This window comes from Perca fluviatilis, chromosome 24 (assembly GCF_010015445.1).
Source record: "Perca fluviatilis chromosome 24, GENO_Pfluv_1.0, whole genome shotgun sequence".
NCBI lineage: Eukaryota > Metazoa > Chordata > Actinopteri > Perciformes > Percidae > Perca > Perca fluviatilis.
In genome coordinates this window covers 6,006,559-6,031,200 of record NC_053135.1, presented here as the reverse complement: position 1 = coordinate 6,031,200, position 24,642 = coordinate 6,006,559, and the positions used below count along the sequence as shown (strand labels likewise).

General features: G+C 41.2%; 1 protein-coding gene across 5 annotated transcripts in view; it reads right to left on the bottom strand.

The window, feature by feature from the left end:
* zranb3 (zinc finger, RAN-binding domain containing 3) overlaps positions 1 to 24,642 on the bottom strand; it is a 71,708-nt gene that overhangs the window by 37,905 nt on the left and 9,161 nt on the right. For all 5 annotated transcript variants that reach the window (XM_039793482.1, XM_039793480.1, XM_039793481.1 and 2 more), the window contains exons 3-12: positions 24,595 to 24,613; positions 24,154 to 24,332; positions 20,648 to 20,879; positions 16,125 to 16,210; positions 14,267 to 14,438; positions 9,372 to 9,506; positions 5,256 to 5,375; positions 2,517 to 2,636; positions 1,659 to 1,838; positions 629 to 802 (exon numbers count right to left, since the gene is read on the bottom strand). In XM_039793482.1, the coding sequence (XP_039649416.1) occupies positions 629 to 802; positions 1,659 to 1,838; positions 2,517 to 2,636; positions 5,256 to 5,375; positions 9,372 to 9,506; positions 14,267 to 14,438; positions 16,125 to 16,210; positions 20,648 to 20,879; positions 24,154 to 24,332; positions 24,595 to 24,613 (1,417 nt within the window). The remainder of the gene's footprint in view (positions 1 to 628; positions 803 to 1,658; positions 1,839 to 2,516; positions 2,637 to 5,255; positions 5,376 to 9,371; positions 9,507 to 14,266; positions 14,439 to 16,124; positions 16,211 to 20,647; positions 20,880 to 24,153; positions 24,333 to 24,594; positions 24,614 to 24,642) is intronic.

Here is a 24,642-nt window from a genome sequence, read left to right as displayed (position 1 = left end):
AGCAATTAAGTTCAAGTGTTTCTACTAAAACTAAAACATTTAATCTCACAACCCTCAGACATATTTATTTTTATTTAAATATAGATGAGCTCTTTGGTTCTTTCTGCATCTATTAAAAAGAAAGCCTTGAAACGCCAATCTCAACATGACCATGATTACTCCACTCAAAATGTCATCTTAGTTTTAAAAACTAATACTTTTTTTAAGTATGTTTGGTCTATACAGTTATTCATAATCTGGCTTCTTTCCCATTTGAAGGACTTTATTAAGCTCCACTCAGACAACATAACTAGAGCGAAGAGATCGCATGTGGTGAGTGACAGTGTTCTTTTCCCAAGGTCTTTATACAATATGTAGCTTTCTCTATAACAGCAACCGAAATACTGAACTTCCTGCCTCTTTATAACAAAACGTCCTCAGATATTCAACTTACAGACTCAGTGATGTTATGTATACAAAGATGTCAAAAGACTGTATTCGCCAGAGGACTGGGGGTGAACATCAGCCGTCTCCGTTTGTGTTCTTATTTGGTGTTCTTTTCTTATTATCTCAGAACTAAACAAAGAAAAAAGGTCAAATGAACTGGTCCACTACTGATGTTCCTGATGAACTCTTCCAGCTGACTTACATGAGTGAAAAACACGTCATCTTTGGCATTTCCTGTGTTTCCCTCCAGCGGCAGCACCATCTCGCTCGGCGTCCACGCATCGGCAAAGTTGAGGAACTCCCACTTGTCCTTGTCGCCCTCGTCCGCCTTCAGGTATTCCTTTCTGCCATTTAAAGTGCTGCCAGTCACCGTTTCCTACAGGGACACACAGGACGCTCAGGGCCAGATGTACTAACGCTTTTGCGCCCACTTCAGGCATATTTGTTTCGCAACGTGTGCGTAAAAGCATGGCGAGGTATGTACAAACAGGCCGCACTGCGGTAAAAGCGCAGATTGCCTGTCGCGGGAAATGAAAATGGCAAATTGTGCTGATTACCCGATGAACTGCAGGTTTGGTAACTACGACGTAAGCTGAAGTATCACAGCGTGCGCTTTCTGCGGGTTGGACATGGCGCTGATAACGCTTCGTTTGCAAATGTACGTACATCTGGCCCTCAGTGTTCTTCTTTTCATGTTTCGGTTCGGTTCAAATGAGTTCTTTCCCAAATCACGTGTTCTAATGAACAGTATCCCAGGGACATTTATTATTGGAATAATTCCGTTTTAATTAAACAAATCTAGACATCTGTGATTACTAACGTAAATCCCTGAAGCCTGTTCTCACATGCAAATCAATTTCACAAGTTTGTTCATGAATGCATGCATTATATAAAGATACATGTTTTAGTAGACAGGTGCCTACTGGAACAGTGAGTATAAGGCAAAAGTGTTATTTAAGCAGTTGATATGTTTTCAGCTATGTTACTATGTTCATTCCCCACAGATCAGCTGATCAATGCAAGACGAATATATCAGTGAGATCACATTCAATTAAACTGATCATTAATTAGGTACATGTCTTTGTCATAAATGTTTGGTGAGACTGTGCGGATTTTCCAGTGATCTATCATTCAAATTAAACATGACATCAATGAATGCTTAATTGGTGGAATGTGTGGTGATAAATCAAAGGCTGAGCACAAATCTTTCCCTGGAACGTCACCCACAGTACCTTCTTATTGAGCATGGACCACATAACGGTGTCAAAAGTGCCCTTGGCAATGAGGTAGTGCACGTTGACGGAGGACGTTTGTCCAATACGGTGGGCTCGATCTTCAGCCTGCTTCATGTGGCCAGGGTTCCAGTAGAGCTCGGCAAACACCACGTGGCTGGCTGCGGTGAAGGTTAAACCCTGAAGAGGACACACACACGCACACGCACGCACACACACAAACACACACTAGCCCAGTTAGAGCAAAAACACCTTATTCAACCACTTCAAATGGAACTCTCCACTCCACATCCACTGAAATGGTGAATTCTTTTTAATAACAGAATATTAGCAGCTAATTGCCACATCAGAGTATCAAGCACCGATCTCCTTTGATTGGAATGGATAACATTTGTGCCCATATTTGGTCACCCAGAATAATCTATGTCCAGTTCATTATTAAGAGTAAAATACATGTTCAGCATTTTTTTCTACTTGCACCAACCTCGATTATGATTCAATACAAACGACAACGGTCATCAGTATGACTAATATGCACCAAATGACTCTATTTAGCAATATTTTAAGCTATTTATTGTTGCATTAATAGTACAGCACTAGTTTATTTCTTCAGTGTTCATAGGTTTCATTTAATTAAAAAGTATTGGCACCAACTCTGTTTAGCCATTACTTTTGATGGAATTCAATAATTTTTCAAAGCCAGGATTAAGTGCGATTTGTGATTACTTGAATAGCTAATTTTGTTTTCAGTGGTTACAACAGCTCGCTAATGCACTATATTACATTTCGATATCTCAACTGGAACAAAAAGTGATGTTGGGTCATAGATTTTGGGTGTGTTTGTGTGCATGCGAGTACCTGACCGGCTGCCTGGATGCTGAGGATGGCCACCCGTGTCTCTGGGTCACTCTGGAACTTGTGGACCAACTGGATTCGTTCTGAGGATGGGACGCTGCCGTCGATACGGATATAAGCAGCCTGGAACAACAGAGGCAAGGCAACAAAATATTTAAGCTTTTGTGCTTTAAAGCTGCACTAATATCTATATGTGTGATTTCTCCTGAAGTGCACCTGCAAATACTGGAGGAGAAAATGTGTGGTTGTTGTGGTTAAAGTTCCATTAAATTAACTAAAAAAGTTCACACAGTTTGCGAGAGGCAGCATCTAAAAGGCAGAATTGTGCGGGAACATTAAAGGCAGGCAACATTTCATTAACCTGTATTCTATGCTGGAGAAATTTCAATGACAGATGTGTGAATGAACACACCGTAGAAAATGTGAACAGAAGAGCCGCAATGAACTAGTTACTGCAAATAAAATAGCTTATTTGAAAAGAAAATGAGATCAATATACACAATATTTTCGTAACATTTTATAACACCGAACAAAGAAAGCAGCGGCTGCGTGTTGATTAAACCTGAACTTGACATTCACTGAGCTGCTAATGCACTGTGGCCACTGCACTCTTTTGATTTGGGTCCATCAGTCCTGCAGAGCTGCTCAGTGGCCGACAGTAGGAGAGTCTGTTCATACTGTGCAGCTCCCACGTGTGAATGAACTTTAACTGCATGAATATGAAGCGGAAGGTTGCTGAGAAAGAACACACAGAGGTCAGTTTGACGTTTCAGAGAAAAATAAAGGGGAAATAAATGTGCTTAGTGAGAACCAGGTTCTCAACATCTCAAGGCCATAAAAACATTCTGCTGTTTCGTCAGATTTACTAGTTTTAAACACTCACAACTTTATTAAAGAAACCCTCCAATCAGTTCGACAGCAGGTGAGAAATGGGAAAGTGTGAGCAGGAGAGCAGTGATAACGTCATGTGATTGGAGCGCCGTCACTTGTCTCTGCCGAGCCCCTCACCACAGCGCGTTGCCTGACGCTCCTTTTTTTAGCCCGTCTGTTAATTGGTGAGTGCGAACGCACCAGAGAGCGAGCGTCTCAGGGAGGAAAGTGCGATCACACGTCGTACCGCTGCATTACATTCAACGACACCTCCGCGACCCCTGCGTCACACACAAACACGCGCACACGTACGCATACACACACTTGAACTGTTTCGCAGGTTGCTGGCGCCGAGCTAAGAGATATTGTTTGCTTGTGATGACTTGTGAAATGCGCCTTGGGAGATTAGCTGTGGAAGTAAAAGTTTACTTTCGAAGGGAGAAAAAGAAAAACTTTTCTTCTTTCTTTAGATGATGATTAATAGATCATTTAAGAGATGCTTAATAATAATCTTCTTCTATTGTGTTTCAAAATATAATTACCTAAATATTGTACCTGCATTACACTGTACTGTACACCTGAATTTAGCACTTAAGTGGAAGACGCTAATAAATCATGACTGCTAACATCTGCTGTATGGCTCCCGCTGAAGCACAAGCCCAACTTGTAAGCTTAGTGCTCAGTACTCTGTCTAAATTAATCACAGATACGGCAAGGATTTGACTTATAAACACAGCAGGACTATAGATGAAAGAATTCACCTCTGGTTAGCCAGTGAAATAGGACTACATTCTGCACTTTTAGTGCTTCCAGGTTACTGTTAATGGTTAATTCAGGTCTCTGTAGCTGGAAAAAAAAAACACGTACAAATCTGAAATAGAAATGACAGAATTGCGCCAAAATGAACTATCAACCATATAGAAAGAGTGCTCCCTCTCGCTTCAAAGGGATTGACAGAGCAAGAATAACACAAATCCTAGTACTTTTAAACCACCTTTCTGCTTTTAAGAGCATCATAGCTGATCATAGCTGACAAAAGCCCTGGAATTATGCATAGAAAAAGAAAAAAAAAATTGTCTGGATAGCTAGATAGATTTACTAGTAGCACCTTTCCACTGCAGGAACTAGGTCATCAACCTGTGACCTATTTTACAAACCGGGGCATTTCAGTAATTAAAAAAGTGACAGCAAGACGTGCAAGATGTGATTTTTATGGTAGGTGAGTGAGGTAAGCAGTTATGGGACTGAACCATGGAAGAAGTGGAGCTAATATTACTAGTTACTGATTTTCGAACTACTTTTAGTTTGCTCCACTACACTCGTTGTGATCTTTTATTTTTCTATAATCTTCTTTCATCAATGGATACAATGGTTACATTACATTTCGTTAAGTTCCTAAGGTGGAAAAGGGACACAGATGCATACATACAGTACATACAACCAGACACTTACATAGTAACATCAATGTGCCATACATATCCTTATACATCCATAAATAAATAAGTGTGTCCCTATGACCAGCAGGGTATTGTGTTCAGAGCCGAGACAAGACTTAGCATCCTGTACCTGCATCTAGATTGGAGTTGAAAAGGGTGAAAAATCGGTTGGGGGATAACACGGGTCATGTGTGTGATGGCTCTTATCGAGATCTGAAAGGTCGGGGGTGAGGAGGCCAATGATTTCCAAGGCAGTGTGTGTGATATGAACAATTTGTTCTTGTTGGAGACATGGTGGAAAAACAGGCAGAACGGTAGAGTAGCATGAATTCAACTGTGCATTTAGAAACTCTCGCTGTCGGTTTTGATTATTGAAAAAAAAAGTTCTTTAACACTTCTAAGAAGCTCCAGTTGCCTGCGGAGCACCTGAGGTTACCTTGGCCTCGATGGCGGCCTCGGTGCAGGCCTGCAGCATGGTGAGGTGGTGGGCGAACACTAGGAACTTCAGCTGCTCTGCCTCCAGCATCATCTTTATGTAGTCCTTCACAGCTCCCGCCTGGCCACGCACTCGCACACGCACACGCGAGAGAGAGATACAGAAATAGACACAGATGAAAGAGAGCTACTGAATCCATCACTTCACTGGTTGACCACACACAGAGGAATCGGCTAGATCAGTGAAGAAGTCAATTAATCACCGCGGCATCCTTTCTGTGTGATCGATTCTCTATTGAATGCCATGGATCCTGGCTTTAAAAAGAGACGGCACACAGAGCGACTGGGGCACATTTGTCAGCTCGCAGATAGTGAGAGCAAATCGATAACTCACAACGTGGAGGTATGATTGGTGTTTGCTCTTTCTTTTCGCATTTTGGACAAAATCAACCTTTTGATCCACACAAAAAACAGATGAATTTCAGAATTTACCAACAACTTAATAAAGACATATGGTTCTTTTTGAATGGATGTTCAACACTACAGAACTTCAGGACATTTTCAGATTTGTTTCAGGACTTGCAAACGTTATTAGGCTGGTTAAGTGTCAAAGTGACAGCTGCAGTCCAAAATTACTGCAGTAAGTAAAAGTTCAGTTCTCAACTATTTCATTCTGGAGTTATTTGCTTGGTCTATTCATGCCTGGCATTTTTTGTTACCTGTTAGTCTTGTTTTATTTATGAAGTCAAATGGTAACAATGCTTAAAGAACATCACAGTCCAAATTTAACAAGATCTTGCTGGTTTCTGCCGACGTCTCCGGCCCTGATTGACAGTGTGAGGCTAAGCAGCAGAAGTGCGAGTGAGTTAACTGTACCCTGCAGGTATCCGTATCTATCATTTCACTGTGCGCTGCTGCCCAGCGATCACACTGTGATGGCTGTGGCCGTCCCCGCTACCTTCTGCAAAGCTGGAGAGGGTGTGCTGTATGAGCGTGTCATTGAGCATCCAGGCTCGGCCCATTTCAGAGCCCCAGGCCAAAAAGCAGCCGAGAATAGCACCAACTAGTGAGAAATACTGAGTTTTGATTTGAGTCGAACAGAGCCCTTACTAGACGGTTTTGGAGACAGGTCTTTTTCCGTCTTGTGAATCACACCCTTATAATCTCCACACCTCCTGCAACCTGACAACCTCTGCTGCCATCACACCTGCTCTGGTGGGAGAACCTCTGCTTTGCCTTGCTGATAATTAGCCGATGCGCCTGATAATGAATCTCTCCGCCAGGCCTACCGACCCTGTTCTGATCTGGGGGGTCCTCATTACTGACGGCTTGGCTTCGCCGGCTTCCTTCCGCTGAGTTTAATTAGTGCACAAACTTCTCGGCTGTCTGAAGCGGCCCGTTAGCTTGCTTTAAAGTCCAGCATCAGAGCTGTCCTCTCTGGGTAATTGGGAGCAGATGCTTGGCGGGTAAAGCAATAAAAATACCCCAAAGGCATTTGGCAGCTCCGTCGCCAGGCGGACTGGCAGGCAGGGGCCATGATGCCCGTCAGAGTGACATAGATGTGTGAATCTATCACATCATTCCACCCCCCCTGATGATCCAAAAAAAGAAGAAAGAACGCGTTTTTTTTTCTGAAGTAGAAAGTGTGTCTGGCTCTAAAAACCAATAGGAGAGGAAATGAGACTGGGCTGGCAGTATCGGCATGGAGGTGGGTGAGTGGGCGGGGGGGCTTTGTAATGAAAGGAGGTCCAGTGTTAGGCTAAACTGAGCAGAAATCCAATCAGCAAACAACGCCAAGCGCAGAAAAGATCCAAGCTTGGAGGCAGGCTGAGCGAGTAACGTGTCAATGATTGCATTCTGTGGTTATCTCCGGTCTTCGTTAACCTCGGGGCTACGCTCCTCATGGCTGAGGGCGTCGGGCTAATTGAGAGGAATGCCAGCTCTTGAACATGGCAGATGACTGGAGAGGGATACTACATTTGGTGGAAATGTTTACTCAACTACAAATATAAGAGACTGAGGAACTGCCTATTTTAATAGCATCAAGATTACTGAGAAATTGATATAAGTGTGTAAACTGATCAGAGGTTGAAAACTATATTACTGTGTTACAAATGTTTCCTTACTGAGGAACAGGAAATGTAAATGCTTGTAAGATTTCTCGACACCGGCTGCTCTGACCTCAACCTTCCTCGCACTGTGCGTATCAAGCCACCTTCCCACATTGCTTATTTCTCTCTCATTAAAAAGAAAAAAAAGCGCCACTTCAAACTGAGAGCCAACTGAGTTTCCATAGCAACAACATCACAGAGATGCTATTTTAGTGCGGTGTGTAACTTTGAGATAAGGTGTAATCATGCCAGGCTGGACGAAACTAAATAATACCACAGTTATAACTCCCTACTTTGTCTAAGTGCTTTCACTGGCGACCATTAGGCTCTGTTACCATGGCAATGCCTTTCCATGCGATCTTAGTGAGTGGTTGGCCAAACGCTCTGAACATGATGCTGTACTGTACCATCAATTCCATCCATTTCCTGAAACAGGAAAATTAATAAAAATTGCAGTCTTTTGCCAATTTATAAGCTATTTAAAATGCTCCAGATAATATATGTAGTTTAGATTTTTGAACGGTTTGATCTCAGAGGAGTCACAGAGGGTAAAAACCACTGGAAGTTCAACCACAGGACACATTTCCAATCCATCTAGAGAAGTATGACAATATGGCCCTAATGATGTGATGCTGTCTGTTTTCTCAGTTTGTGTGGTAATGTAAAACTGGGGGTAGCTTTATTCAACATACTTTTAACACAAAACTATTAGGGGAGTTTGTTACATTTTTGGCTTCATTTGTTGTCAGGTGTCAGATTTCCTCATTCTAATGGTTACTGACCAGATGAGGCTCACCCAAATATGAGATATTTTCAGGACAGCTTTAATTAAAACATTAAGGTCAGTGGTTCTCAAACTTTTTCTGTCATGCTCCCCTCTGAAAGCAGAAAAAAACTAATTACAAATTAAAACTTAAGAACATGATGTGCTTGTTTGATTTAACTTAACTACAGTGCGAATAAAAAATGCAAGTTAAAGGAATAGTTCAACATTTTGGGAAACACTATTTATATGCATTCTTGTCGACAGCTAGACAAGAATAATGATAACACACTCTCGTAGCCTTAGAGGTGCCAGTATGTGGATTATGTTACCTTTGGACAGAGCAAGGCTAGCCATTTCCCCATTTCCAGCCTTAATGCTAAGCTAAGCGAACCAGCTGCTGGCTGTAGCTTCATATTCGCCATACAGCCATGAGAGTGGCATTGATCTACTCATCTAACTCTCTGCAAGAAACGGTTTCTTTAATTCAATCACAATGTTAACTGCTCAACAGCACAGCTTGAAAAAGGAGACATTTTTTTCAGACACAATGCTCTCCCAAACTGTGGGGGCTCATAACGACTGACTTAAATGAAAGTAAAATGCACGGCGGTCAAACTAAAACCAATGTTGGTTTTCTGAGCTGTTGGAAATTAAACATTTTTCCTGCGGTTTGAAATGATAACACAAAGAGCAGGGCCAGTGGTGAAAGCAGGATCTCGGCATTAAACTATAATGTTTGAAGGATAAGGATCGTGTCCCTGAAAGTCCATGAAAGACTAAGACCAACAATGTGTTAGTCCGCCTTTCAATACTTTCTGACCCTGTTTTCTGAACACTCAGCCCCAAGCTCCCTACTGAAGGTCTTTAAAAAAATGCTATAAATATATAGTTTCACTTTTTTTAAAAGCATTTACAATTTACTAAATCGAATGGGAACTCTAGTTTTCAGCAAACGTTGAGCAGTAAGAAATACTGCATTTGTTGGGGACTACTGTCAGCTGTGGATTAATCCACATTTGGTATGTTTTCACGACAGTCTGTCTCATTGATGTGTTTTAAACAGTTTTTGGACAAAAACGGAGCTCTATGACACAGAGGAATAACATATCAGGCTTTGTGACACATTGACAATACTTGGTTAGTAGGATTCAGAGAAATATAGAACATCTCCAGCCTTATACATTGAAGGTATACTGTATAATGACATAGGCTAGGTTTAAAACAAGAAATACTCCATTACCTTGGCAATAGCCGTTTGCTTGTACATTTGTGTGACCAGGCCCATGACCTGAGTGAAGGGGTTGTCTGTGGCGCTGACCCCCGACCCCATTTCCTTCATCAGTCTCTCCCACTCTGCGAAGCTGGCTGAGGCCTCCTGCAAGCAAGAAGAGCGCAAAGACAGTGAGGCCGTGTCACTTATTTCTTCATCCATCCAGCATTCCCTCTCTCTTGTTCTCTACTGTTTTTGAGATATAAAGGGCAAAACAATTAATGGTGCTGCTGGGTGTCCTACTTTCCCTGGAAGAGAAAGAAAGAAAGAGGGAGAAAAGAGAGAGAGAAAGAGATGGAGAATTCCCAAGGATGCCACCCCCTCCAACTGGGCTGCTGTGTTAGGTGGGTCATGAGCATCTCCCAATTATAGCCGCCTTGTGACAAGCCGGGGTCGAAGATGGAGAAGCAGCCGGGCCGGTACAATAAATCAAAGACGCCTCGCGTGCTCTCAAGGTGATTGGCGAGAAGTATTTAAGGTGGGAGTGGAGAGCGGAGAGGATCGCAGTGGGAGAGGCTGCCGGTAAAGAGCAGCATATGCTACCTCCTGTTCATAAACAAGACAAGCAGAGAGGCCGTGCATTTCTTGTCAGCATGTGGGTTAGCCCTATTTATCATAAAAACATATGAAAGTTAGCGAATTAACAGTCCATTCTTTTCAATATTTTGTACTACACTGCAAAGTATGTAGAAATGTGGAAGGAAAAGCAGCATGCTGTATCAAATAATTGCAAAGCTTGGGTTTGATTCAATTTCCCTGCATTAATTCTAGTGTGCCTATAATCTAAAGTGCTTCATATAAACCCCACTGACTTTTTAAAAATTGTCTAACTTCAGACAACTTTGTCATTAGAGGTTATTTTCTGGCTTTTGTTCACAGCTCTCGGATTCATCCGTCTGAATTCAGGCTGTGAAACCATGAAATGTGTAAAATTTCAACAGGAACGAACACTTTCTTTAAGCGCTGCATATCAAACGATGCAAAACTGTTAACCATATGGCAAGCTGAAGGAAGAGGTGGTCCACGCGTGATTAAGCACATACATACACATAATGATGAGTGAGCGACGGGAGTCGGAGGGGAAGGAAAAAAAGTGAGAAATGGAGAGAAGCCTTATTATTGCGAGCACACGCATACATAATGGCAGTTTCACAACTGCATTTTTCACCGCGCGTTCTGAACTGGGACAATGAAAAGCTTTTGGTGAAACATGAAAGCTTTACACTGTTTAGCGAAATAATTAGCATTTCAGTGGATTCAAACCACGTCAAAGTCAAGGACGGTTGAATGAATAAATAGTATCATAATGCAGGAGCACAAAGCTGCGTTTCCTTTATGTTTTCTCTCAGATGTTTCACTCAGCAACACCTGCAAAAACACAGTTTGGACTGTCGCTCAATGTCTATTTCTAATTAAAGATTTTACATTCAAGCATTGCTTTATAATCTGCTGGGGGGGGAGCTGGAGGAGGGGGGGAGCTGAGTGGCTAAACACTCCACCCTTGATGATATTCACTAGACTAACACTGACAAAAGGCCAGGGCTAAAACGTAAAGGGCAGGAGGGGTATTAAAAATGTCTGCTGTGGAAGATAAAAGCCATCATTAGGGAGGAAAATGGAACAGGGAGAACTGGTGAGTGGTCCTGGTATACAGTGTATGTCGTCAGTTAGCAAAACTGTGCTTTAAAAGACAGTTTGTTTGGAGGAAACTAATGTCCACCTAGTCTTTTATGTTTTATATTGTTCATATTTTAGTGCTTGTGGGAAGTACAATGGCCATCGCTGGCCACTTCACATCTCCCTTTCTCATCTCTTAAAACCAGTCCATTTAGCTAGGAGGGTAAAATCCCTGTCTATTCTTCTCAGTGGATAAACAACTGTTAAAACACTCCCACATTCATCTCATGAACAAAGAAAACCCCAAACTGTAAAGCCAAACAGCTACAGGCAGTCGGGCTTTTTATTTTCACAAAAAGACAAATGATCTCCGAGCTCATTTATCTAAGCATATTACGCATCACAGCTGCTGTTTCGGCCAACTTGAGATAAGAGAGCAACGCGAGAACAACTGCAAGACATGACGTGAACTTTTCCAACAGTTCTACGCGTACGTTAGGTGGCCTAATTGGCACCACCATGTAGAACACTGACCACATTTAGCTTCCGTTAACATTTAAGGAGATTGGGGTAAGAATGCTGCATCATCACTTTTCCGAGCAACCTCCTTATTGTTGTGTCATTTCTGGGATAGCGGCTCGTGTGTAATTAGCGCTGAAAGAACTCCTACAGTGTTTTGTTCACTTCTGCTGATATGATGCAAAATATAATAAAGTGGATGCTTCTAAATGTGTATTGTTCTCGGTGCCGGTTGCTCCCAGTGGGAAAGTAACCCCTTGTAGCATTGACACCGGTGACCCAACGCAGAGAGTGGAGGAGACACGCTGACGGGCGCACAGGCCAGGTCAGAGGCACATTAGAATTCACGTGCACACATGCATCCAGTGTGGCGTGGGAGGCAGAAACCGCAACCATAACTTTAAGGAGGCTAGAAAAGATGCAAACACCTACACACGAAACATGACATTTACTCTACAAATACTGTGGTATCTTCTTTACTATGGTGGAGAGGGAACACACACACACACACACACACACACACACACACACACACACACACACACACACACACACACACACACACACACACACACACACACACACACACACACACACACACACACACACACACACACCTCAGTTCATCTCTGCGTAGGCTGAAGGGGAGTTATTTAATCCTAAAGCAGCAATAGGCAGTATTTTCACAGTATTCGTTCTAAATGGAAGCAGTAGCCATCATGTATGAATGGATGAGTAAACTGCAAACCTCACACTCAGTTGCAGTTGATCATTATTTTGGTTTCCTTTGGCATCACGGACCAGTCATGCTGCTGCACATAAGGAATATTATAATCTTTGGTTTATCTTTTGATTGTTTAGTCTGTAAAATGTCAAAAAAAAAATAGTTAAAAAAAATAGCCAAGGTGATGTCCTTAATTGCTTATTTGGTTCAACTCATAATCAAAAATCTAAACATTTTTAGTTTACTTTGATTTAAAATCCCTTTTGAGAAGCTGGAAAAAAGAGAACAGCCCTCTTATTCTTATCTCTCTCTCACTTTTTTTCTGTAGGATTATCTCAAAAAAGTAGGCAGTGGTGGCCTGAAGGTTAGAGACGTGAGCTTGTGGCCCGGGAGGTCGTCGGTTCAATCCCCAGACCGACAGGATCAAATCTGGGTGGGGAAAGTGAAAGAGCAGCGCTTGTCCCTCCCCCATTAGCACCACTGAGGTGCTCTTGAGCAAGGCCCTTAACCCCCAACTGCTCCAGTGGAGCTGCTCTGTGGCCAGCAGATCAGACTGTGGTTGTACTGGGCAGCTTCCAGGTATGAATGTGGAACTGTGAATGTGATCAGGGCGTTCCTGCAAAAGAGAGGCTGCCTCTCAGTGAAACTTCCCTGAATAAATAAAGGTTAAATAAAAAAAATTAAAATAAAAAAAAAAGTGTTCCAAGTCGGATTCCCCAAACTCTCTTAACTGCCCACACTTGTCTAAATAAGGCAATCTCCAGAGAGTAGAGAGTAGAATTTGACACGGCGGAGCTTCAAAAGCCAGCCGACGAAAACATAACTTATAAGCAGTGTCAGCAGTGGAAACAATTAGAACATATTAATATTATTATTATCAGAGCAGCACCACACTGAGTAAGATGAAAGAAGAAAGATGAAACGTCTCTTTAAAGCAACACAGCCCATGACTTACAGTAGATGGGAGGCAGTCAAGGGGAGGTGACAGTTATGGAAATGGACGAGAGAATATTATACAGTCTGTTACACTGTCAGCTGTTATGACGGATCCGTTATGTCCTCCCCTGACAGAGACTTGCATCAAGTAGCTGTTGGAGTAAGAGAATCTCCCCAGCAACAAAACCGTAGAAGTTGCCATGCCGAAACTGTACTGTACATTTATCATACAATACATTTTGAGGTACAGGTTTAGACTAATATATAAAAAAAGAATTAACATATTGATTATGATGCATTATTTTTCTTTTAAGATTATTTTTTGGGCATTTTAGGCCTTTATCTTCATAGGACAGATGAAGACATGAAAGGGGAGAGAGAGGGGGAATGATACGCAGCAAAGGGCCGCAGGTCGGAGTCGAACCCATGGCCCTTTAAGAATCTGTTCGTAGGAGCCCAATATTTTGCTTGATTAATGACAAACAATTATCGATTCTCAAAATTAGTTGAGACAAAAGTTAAGCAGCAAAATAGCAAATGGTGATGAGTAGGAGACTATCGTCTTTATATGATCTTTAATCACTCCCTGTGTGGTGAGAAATATACAAACCTGGAAATGACAGAATTTAATTTTACTTAACAGCGTGAATCTGTGGCATCTCCATTAATCGAGGTGCGACACTCGCCTGGATATTTAGACATAATGCTTCTGCATTTGTGCACGGCATGTATGAAAATATTGGAGCTGAAACGATTAATCATTTAGTCAATCAACAGAAACTTACTCGGGAACCATTTTTTTTATAGTTAATTAATCATTTTAGTCATCTTTTCAAGCCAGACATTTGATAATGTCACCTTGGGCTCTGGGAAATTATGATGGGCATCTTATTATTATTATTATGAGTGGATATTATTTATCAATTAATTATTCGTCAAAACAAAACAAAACAATTCTTAGTTGCAGCCCTAGAAAATGTGGATACATCACTTGCGTATAACAAGCAAATAATGGGTGAAATGAATGTCGGACAAAAGGCCACATGCTGTCATCTGTCCAAACATGTACCTTTGCGGCCTCCTTAGGTAGGTCGAAGGGGATACGCTGGCGGATTTTGGGGGGCAGCTGGGTGAGCACCTCAGCCTTGAGCCGACGGATCATGATTTGACTCAGCCGCTGGTGCAGCTCCTCCAGGTTGGAAGCCCCGCGACAGTCCCACTGCCTGCGAGACCCGAAGTACCTGTAAGAGAGTGAACGAGAGGTAAAGCTGAGGCTGCTGATGCATTTGTTTTTTATACACATTTCTAACCGAAAGAAACTTACTAAGAAAACATACTTGTTTATGGCAATGCCCTGAAGGATTAGTTAAACACATTTAAACATTCCCACCTGGGAGCTGCCCGGCACTGCAACTGCCTTCCATCGTTTACCGCTGAGCAGCTCTGCTGGAGCAGTCAGGGGATCGTTTTTTTGCTTAAGGGCACTTTGCAGAGCAGGAAACTATTTTGTCTAATGGCCACAGCAGCAGGTTTATCCCAAAACTCTCTGGCAACTTTCACCATTTATTTGCCAAATGGATTTTCAGAATAGAACTGGCCCTCCACACAAAGGCTGGTTATCTGCCATATTGGCTGAAAGTGTGGACAAACTTAACAAGCCGCTGCCAAAACGTGGCTGTTTCACACTTCAATATTTAAACTTGTAGTTGCTGAGGAAGGGGGGAAACTGGTTCACTCCTTCTAAAACGATGCTTCTGCCTGGTGTTGGGATTTGAAGCAGCATCTTTCCATCTGTGAGGCTGCTTTTCTGCCTCCTGAGCTGCTGCCATTTCCCACAATAACTTCACTATTATGAAGGGAATGGGAAGACTTTGCTTATATGACGCTGCCTTGTGCCCTTCTGTGTCTATAATCTTTTGTGTGAATGTGTTTATGTGGCTCAGCACGGCATTCCCCAGCCACACTAAGTGCTATTGTATACAAAGTGTTATCGTTGATGGCGACGGGCCCATCCCTGACCGAGCCACTGACTTTGATGGACATCCAAAACAATGCATTTGATGTGTTTGTTCACACATGTAACTGATCGTCACTGGCAACTGGCAGCCAGTTGGCATTTAACGCTTGGCTTCAGTTGTGCTCTGGCTCTGACAACAAACCCTAAACTCAGCAACACCACCACTCCAGACTCAGGTACAGTCCACCTTATCCCAGCAGACACTTGAAACGAGTGAGAATTTATTGGTAGGTGAGATCTATTAAAACTCTGCTAATTTCACTAAGCAAAGAATTATGAGTTTATAAATAAGAACATACCAAAATGAGGATATTACATACATTTAAAAGGATAATTTGACATTAGGGGAAATACGCTTATTTCCTTTCTTGGTGAGAGTTAGATAAAAAGATTGATACCACTCTGATGTCTGTATGTTAAATATAAAGCTGAAGCCAGAAGACGGAGACGGTTGATTGGCTTCGCATTAAAACTTTTAGCGGGAAGAAACAGCTAGCCTGAATTGGTCCAGCTCTCCATGTAATTCCACAACTTGTTTTTTTTTTCACACTTTGGGGTTTTAAATTAGCTTTAGGGATGCTCTAGGTGGGTTTTTTCACCTTTAGCTAGCTATTCTTTTCTTACGGCTTCCAGTCTTTCTGCTAGGCTCAGCTAACTGTCTCCTGGGTCTCTCTCTTCTCAGCTAACTCTTGGCAAGAAGGTGAATTAGTTTATTTAACAAACGTAAAAAAAAGTAGTAAATACTGTATGTCACGGAAAATATGAATAGCAGAATATAAATTACGTGACATATATAACACACAAAATGTGAATCACATATATAGTAGCATAAGGATACACTACAAAAAAAGTGGAACAATTTGTACGAGGTGTGAGTCAGCTTGTGTGTGTTTGTGTGTTAAAGACTCACCTGTAATGGGCGTTGCAGTATTTTTTGGCGTAGTCAGTCCAGGTTCCGAGCTTCTTGGGGTAGAGGGCCTCAATTTGCATGAAAAGCTATTAAATACAGAGACAAAATAGGGCATTAACAGCTACTCTGTACATCTAAAAACCACACATTTCAGGGTGTGTACACATTTGTGTCAGTAATTAGGAAAGAGAGACAGAGACTCAGTACTATTGTAATTGTAATATCCTTCTCAATCTCGCATATAAATTCCCTCTCAAATAAATTATTCCCTGTAAACAAAAATGCAGTATGATTTGTCCTATTTATCTTCTTACCCATTAAATGATGACAACATAGACAGCTACACTAGCCTGTTAGCATGCTACTATTAGCATTGAGCTCAAAGCACCACTTTGCCTTAATACCATCTCACAGAGCCGCGACCATGGCTATAAGCTCTTATGGTTGTTAAATATAAAACTTTCTCACAAATTGACACACACACACACACACACACACACACACACACACACACACACACACACACACACACACACACACACACACACACACACACACACACACACACACACACAGCGAAAATTTATAAAGCAGAAATAACACATTCTTCCAATTAAAAGTTGAAAAAGTGAGCAAAAGAAAAAATGCTCTGGTATGAACAGTAGCTTATTCTGACTCATTTTAGCTAATGTTAGCGAACTTTCAAGGCTTCAAGTGAGAAAAAGAAATATATAAATATAACATATCCTTTATCTTACAATATAATAATAAAACTCACCATAGCTCAATTCAGTATGTTTTTGTTGCTGCAGTCTTACTTGGTCTGGTATGGCCAGTACATATAGCTTGTGCTAGCTAATGTTAGCAAACTTAAGCTAAATGTTGATGTGTTAATGCTATTACTAACTCAGTTAGAGTCATAAACTCAGCAAAGTAAGTTTGTGATTCTTTTCTATTTGTGCTACTGTTACACTTTTTCATGTTACAGATAAATATCTCAATTTAATCACAAAGGTTACACAAAGAGTTAACACACTGCACCTCACCAGGAGTCATGTTTCATTGTGTGGCTGCCACTTGTGACCACAGTAGACACTGTTTACCAAAAGCCACATACATAGTCTTGCTTCATTGGTCTAATTTGCTTGCTTCATGCTAACACTTTCTCTAGTCTTTGTGCTAAGCTAAGATTACCAGCTGCTGGCAGTAGCTTCATATTTAGCGCACTGTCTTGGGCTGTAGCATCATATTCAACAGGCAGATATGGAACCATATCAATCTTCTAGTTATTTTAGTATCATATCTTGTGTAAAATCTACTACACCAAATTGACAGATTTATCAGCAAATCATTAAGATTGCATAAAATTTCACCTTTCAGTTTCTGAAAGCTGCATGCAATAACTCAAAAGTAGCAAGAGCTTTTTTTGGCTTTTAACACAGACCATATACCTGTGCTCGCGATTAGTCTACTGTCAAGAAGTGTGTCTTGTGTGCAATTTATTCAAGGTCCCGTTGTCCTTTGCCTAGTTTACTAGTCCTGTGTTGGGAAACTGTGTGGTAATTTGTGTCAGCGCCAATTAACCAGGTCAAACCATTGTGCAGTCAGACTAGGCGGAAAAAAATGTAACTGATTTTAAAATTTATTTAACACGGATAGAGAAAATAGACCTACTGCTGCCACATAACTGCTGATATGAAAATTGAGTCATCAAAAGATCTTTGCATCATAAAAACGTACGAACTGTTTTGTCTTTAGTTAACGTATGGGATTTTGAAAAGAGCCTTTTCATACAGTAAGTAGTTAGAGTGTGTATGCATCACAGGTAACAAAGCTCCAAGAATGTGTGTGCGCAAACGTCAACATCCCTGTCAATTGTCATTATTTGCAGCAATTTCTGAAGTAATGACAGGTAATCATCAGCAAGGCGATCTGAATAAGCAGCCACAGTGAGAGCACTATTCTAAATTCAGCACTTGTTCAACAGGAACTTTGCATTCCCCCTCACACTGTTGATATAATAGGTGGGTGGAATGAGGGCACATCATGAACGGTGCAGCATGCCCTGAGCTGTGTGCTAACTCAATGTCAGAGCCACAGTGAGTAATGATGGCAGTGAGGAGACTGGCACAGAGGTAGGGACAGGGCTTATCAGGTTTATGCTGCGGATGATAAAATGTTATATTCAGTTTCAGATTCTAGTGGCAGGGAGAGGGAGAGAGATGGTATCTAAAAACTAACCCCAACGCTGCAGGAAGGCAATGGCAAAAACAGGATGGCATGTATCACACACACACACACACACACACACACACACACACACACACACACACACACACACACACACACACACACACACACACACACACACACACACACACACACACACACACCGTCTCAATGACACACCTTCTTCAGATTTCTTACAAGTATTAACTTTGCTCCATTTTGGAATTAATTAGCTGCCTGAATCTCATCAGGTAATTATCATGATCGAGTCGAGGCAATAATTAAGTTTTCCTCACAGCAATGTGGCAGTTAGATGACAGTGGGATCTGAGTACCGTCTTGCAAGGATACTTAAACATAGTCAACATAAAACCTATGATGTCAGACTAGTTATGTAGTTGGTAATCAGCTCACTCTGTTAACTAACACGTACAAGGCTATACTGCTCAGATCCTGACCCTATATAAACCAAAGTTTGATATATGATTAAATAACCTTAGAAAACACTATATGTGTATTAATCCGCAGCTAAAAAAAAAAGAAGTCCATAATTAATGCACTGCTTTTTGTATGATTTTCACCTTTGTGAGGAGGGCTAGCTGTCACGTACTTCTATGCACCAATCAGGATTAAGCTACATTTGCCACACCCATACAGACACCCACACAGTCCTGATGAAGCAGATTAGTTGAGTTTTTGAAAATGAAAATGTGCTCGATAGTCTTGGTAAAAAATAAATAAATGTCAGCATATGAGAGGACAGAGCATAAAGTCTCCCTTCTTCCCTCTGAGTTGGCTGAACATTTCTAAGAAGCGTCCCAAATGTGAAGTTTCTGGATGTCAATATGTCTCACTATTGCTTTTCATTTCTCTGATGTTGTGACATCAGTGATAAATGCTGGAAAAGTGTGATGTGCTAAAAATAAAAAATAAATCAATACGTCTTTCAAGACTCAACTTAATATAAATAACATCCTTGGATGTTGTTTTCTAAACTGTAACATGAAGTATTGCTATTGTATATTATATATATTTATATAAATTTTGTCATGAAAATTTAATTTCATAGACGTTTTTAGGGGCTCTCGCCTCTGTTCAGTTTCTGTTTTGTACTGATCTTTAAAATTATTTTATGCATCTTTAATACATTTTTGTAAACCCCCTTTCTAACACTGTAAAGAAACCTTATGTATACATGAAGTTGTATTATTTTCAATATACAACAGAACAGAGATAATTAATGGTTGTGATGACAAAGAAATGACAAAATAAGGCAGAGGTTATCTTAAAGATCAGAATTATTCCCCAAATCAACTGTACAATTTGTAAATACCGTGAATAAATGTACAGTAGTTAACATCATTATTATCATAATGATGTTATGAACAACACAAGAACTTTGTAAAAGCCAAAAGTAATGCTGCTCCTGAGGCTGAAGAGGATGATTGAGGAAAAGTAGAAACAGTGTAAATGCTGAAGCACAAAGCTGTATCAGTGCCCTATCATTAGAGAGTGGACATTAAGACTGTGAAAAGATTTTGCATTCACAAAGTCCACTTCATCTTCCGCGGCGGCAGTGATGGAATACGGCTGCAATCTGCTCCTTCGATATACCATATATAAAAATGATATAATAAATCATTATGGAAAGGGGAATGGCTCTGCCGCTCTCCAAACACCGTTGTCCTGTGAACAGCCCTTCTTATTGTCTCTAAATTCAATAGTTTCCCCCCCGTGCGCTTCTTTTTATTACTTGTCTCATTTATTGCAGTGCAGTGTCTGTTCATATCGGGCTTTGTAAATGAAGTTTTTGCAACAAAGGTTATTGAAATAAGTCCACGGGATCCTCGAGGATAAGTGTAGCCGGAGAGTTAATTGGCTTTTTGAATGTTGGATCGGAGTATAACCTTTCCTGGAGCAAGTTACCATGGCGATATACCTGTGCTGTATTGTGAAACACCTTTGTGAGAAGCCAGAGCTGAGGCCCAAATTAGCTATGTGGCCTACTAATGTTTCTTCACGAGTGTGGGCTCAGAATCCCTTTTGCAGCAAACGTACTGTATGTATTTTTATAATCTGTTGAATGAGATTTGTTATTTGTCCACGTTGTTCCTTCCTGCCCAGCCCACTGTTTAAATGGAATTAACAATTCAAAGCAGGGTTTTAAATTGGCAAGGTTTATGTCGCCTGGGAAGAAACCAAAACAGCTTAACCCACTTATATTTGTATTCTTTCCCCTAACAGGTATTTCCCCACGCAGCACCAGTCAATTTTCATATAATCAGATTGTATTACCTCTTCAGGCCGACCCAGGGCCGGGGTACCGGTGAGCAGGATGGCCCGCTTGGCGCTCTGAATGAGAGGCGCCAGAATCTTAGTCCGCGCTGCGTTCCTGGATTTGAGGTAATGGGACTCGTCCACCACGACCACGGCGAATCGCTGCCTGCTCAGGGCCTCGACCAGGGGGCGGGCATCTGTGGTGAGCAGACCGTAACCCAGCACTGTCACCTTACTGCTGCTGATACCCCTGGACACACACACACACACACACACACAGACACACACATATAACAAAACACAAAACACAGTATGCTGATCAAACATATACACATACCACACATAAACATTAGCATGAAAAACAGTATGTCATCTATTTATTAGGGCCGCAACTGAAATTGTTTTCGTTGTCTGCTTAATATTTTCTCATTTAATGGTTAAGTTTAATAAAATGTCAGAAAACAGTGAAAAATGTCCATCACAGTTTCCTAAAGCTCAAAGACATCTTGAAATTGCTGCTTTTGTCTGCCCAACAGTCCAAACTCCAAAATATATTAATTTCAACCAGTAAATATTCACATTTGCAGAGCTGGAACCAGTAATATTTTCGCAACAACTGATAACCAAAATGTGTGTCCTTTCATAGCAGGTACCCGTTTTTGAACAGGACGGTGTATTTGGGATTGAGTAAAAAAAAAAAAATTCTAAAATCACTACAGTGCCCACAATCCCACAAATAATGAAAAAACATGTCACCCAGTGCGGCTCATTGATGTCTTTTTAATAGTTTTTGGAGAACAATGGAGCTCGATGGTGCAGCAGAATAAGATATATCAGGCTTTTATACACACACACAATACTTGTTACAGAATATCGCCAGCCTCATCCTTTGAACTGCTACTGTAGTTCTTACAGTAGTCACTTTTAACATTGACAAATGTGTGTGTACAGCTAGAACTAAATACAAACTCAACATCTGTTCAAATGTTGTAGTGTTTATTGACTTAACAACTGAACCCTCAAGGTAAAGTAAACCAGACTATTTAAAAATGGTGTGTGGACTTGATAAATGTTGAAGGAGGACACACACACACACATGGACAATGCCAGGCACAAACTAGGGGTGCAGGTTTTTTTTGTATTTTTTCCATATACTGTACATCTCCTCTTCTCTAGTGCTTAAGAAATCCATTCCTGGGCTGTATTGCAATTTCTATATTTTCCAGTTCATGCGCAGCCCTAACACAAACACTCAGATACACAGTCACAGATAAATAAACAAACACAGCGGCGGCATTCAGCTGCATGAAACTCAATGAGAATCTCTGAGAAATCAAAAACCATTCCGGCATCTGCCAGCTTTTAATTCTTTGCCTTCATCACGCACACATTTCCAAGCTGAAGTACACCTAAGGTGCCATTCATGTTCTACAAAAGAACAAGTGAGTCAAAATACTGAGAGGAGATGCTGCATAATTTTTTCTTGCCTCTCCGTTCAGTCATTAACACATCCCAGTTCAAGGACACGTTTTCCCCAGAAGGCTTTCACAACCTCTGCGCCTCGTCTGTGTGAGGTGGAGAGGTTTTTTTTCCCCCTCCAAGTCACACATAGAGAAAGTTTGTTTCATTCAAAAATAAAAACTAGGGGGAACTAGGGGAAAGTTGAGATGATAAAAGTATTTTTATACGCGACATTAGTCTACCGTGCAGAGATACACTGAAAACCAAATCAATATAAACAGCTGTGAAAATGAGACACATTTCTCTACGACAGCATTTTTCCACTTCCTGCATTAAAAAAAAATTCAGCTCTTGTTCAATATTGCACACGCCGCATTGACATGATTTGTCTGTCAGCGCTGTCAAAAATCGGCCCGTTGGCTCCTGACACAGAGGGACACTTTGAGATTAAATTGTCAGCCGCAACTTCTCCGTCTATCACACTGTCACACTTTCACACTGTGTGACCAAAAGTGTGTTCATGTATTTATTCCAGCTCCTTAATTATTATCGCTTGCATGTGAAGCAAGACACTGACACAACTTCCCCTGAAGTTCAAATAATGGCTGCAACCTTTCACTTACATAATCCCGTGTAAAATAAACATAATCCACAGGATTATGGACTTTGCTGCGATAACCTAAGCATATTTATTGCTCTAAAGACTGCGGGTCTGAATGGGCAAAATGTGTCTATATCTGCTCGATAACATGGAGAAAATGTAGAATATTCAAATTTGAATATTTGCTGGTTTCGTAGTCATGTGTGATAGTAAATTGTAAATTTAGTTACTTTAGGTTTTGGGTTGTTTGAAGACATCACCTTGGGCTCCAGGAAAATGATGTTGGATATAGGTATTTATAGACAAGATCATTAACAGGAAAATAGTAATCAACTAAATAATAATGAAACCTTTTTTTTCTACAGAAATTAAGAGGTTTTCCTATTCTTTAAGCATATGTACCTCAATTATTATTGGTTAGCTTGCTGATGATGTGACCTTTAACCAAAAGTAGGATTAAATGCAACTAGTGTTTATCATCAATTCCAAGTATTCCTTTTGGCTTGAAATTTTACATTTGCATGACCTGGGGTAGACGCTCCATATTCATGCGCCATCTTGAAATACGTTAGCCAGTAAGGGACATACAGGACGTACTGCTCCGCCTTTCGTGTTTTCGCTGTCACATGATAAACTCACAGGTGCTGCTAATGCTGCTAATGGGTATCGTAGCTTCCCGGCCCCGGCAAGTTTGAAGAAGGAAACATGGAGGACCACACGTATTCAAAATCCAAATATCAGGAACAGGAGTGTTCTTCTTTGCCCAGAAAAAGAAAAAGGATATTGAAAAGAGCAAGAGACCAGCTTTTTGAAGCGTGAAGGCTACCGTAGCTGTAATATGTACTTTGAACTGCGTGGTGCGAGAGAGTTGATTGCGATATGTGATCTCAACGCTAGATAGGAGAAATTCCTACACATTGGACCTTTAATTAACAGTTTGACAGCAGTGAGGCTTTATCAGTTTGCCAATATTAGCCGTTCATTAAAAAACATATTGACCAATCAGTGTCATCCACAACTGATGTGAAGAGTTTGCTGATTACATATTTATCATCCATTTACATATTCTAATAAAATGATGATTCTTCAAAAGTGCACATTTTATTATAAAGTCTATATTACAAAGTATAGTGTTGTGGTTTTGTGTATCTATCCAATGTTCACTGTACATTTCAATCCATGTTCATGGAGCATTTAGCAGCTAAAGAGCCAGATATATATCCCTCAGGAGTTAGTGGAGACCAAAACAGAGCTAAAAAGGAGAGTGAATAATGGACTTGCGCTCATCAAGTGGCCAAAAGCAGGAATCCAAAATGAATGCATGTGTTGCCTAATATCTGCTGAATGTGTAGTTAAGCAACCGTTTGCTAACAAGTTCCTCATATGTGCTTAGGTAATAACGTGTATGTGTGTGTGTAGACTGGCTGAGGTGGTTGCGGAGGGATGAAAGTGGATGACCTACATGGTGTGGCTCTTGTTCTCCACCAGGTTGATGTCTCCGGGCTGCAGCTCGGGGATCCACCTCTCCAGCTCTTCGATCCAGGGATATTTCAGTGACGAGGGCACCACCACCAGGAGGGGCCACTCCTGCCTGAAAGCGTACGCCACCGCGATGGCCTGCACCGTCTTCCCAAGACCCATCTGGACAGACCAAATCAACACCCGGCGGAGGGGGAGAAAAACAAGTCAATTGCGCTGCGACTCTGCGGTAAATTGCATATGACGGCCGAGCTGATGTGAGGGCCCAAGAGTAATAAGGTCTCAGAATGATTCTTGTGTCAAAAGAGATTAGGCACGTGGGAGTGCTGCACAAGGCTGACAAATTAATTTGGAAGGCATGCAGCGAAGTCCTAGGTTCATTTTTTCTTTTTAGATTTCCTGAGCCAGCGTTGCGTTTGCTTACCTCATCAGCGATCATACATCTGCAAAACAAAACAGAGAAAACTGTATC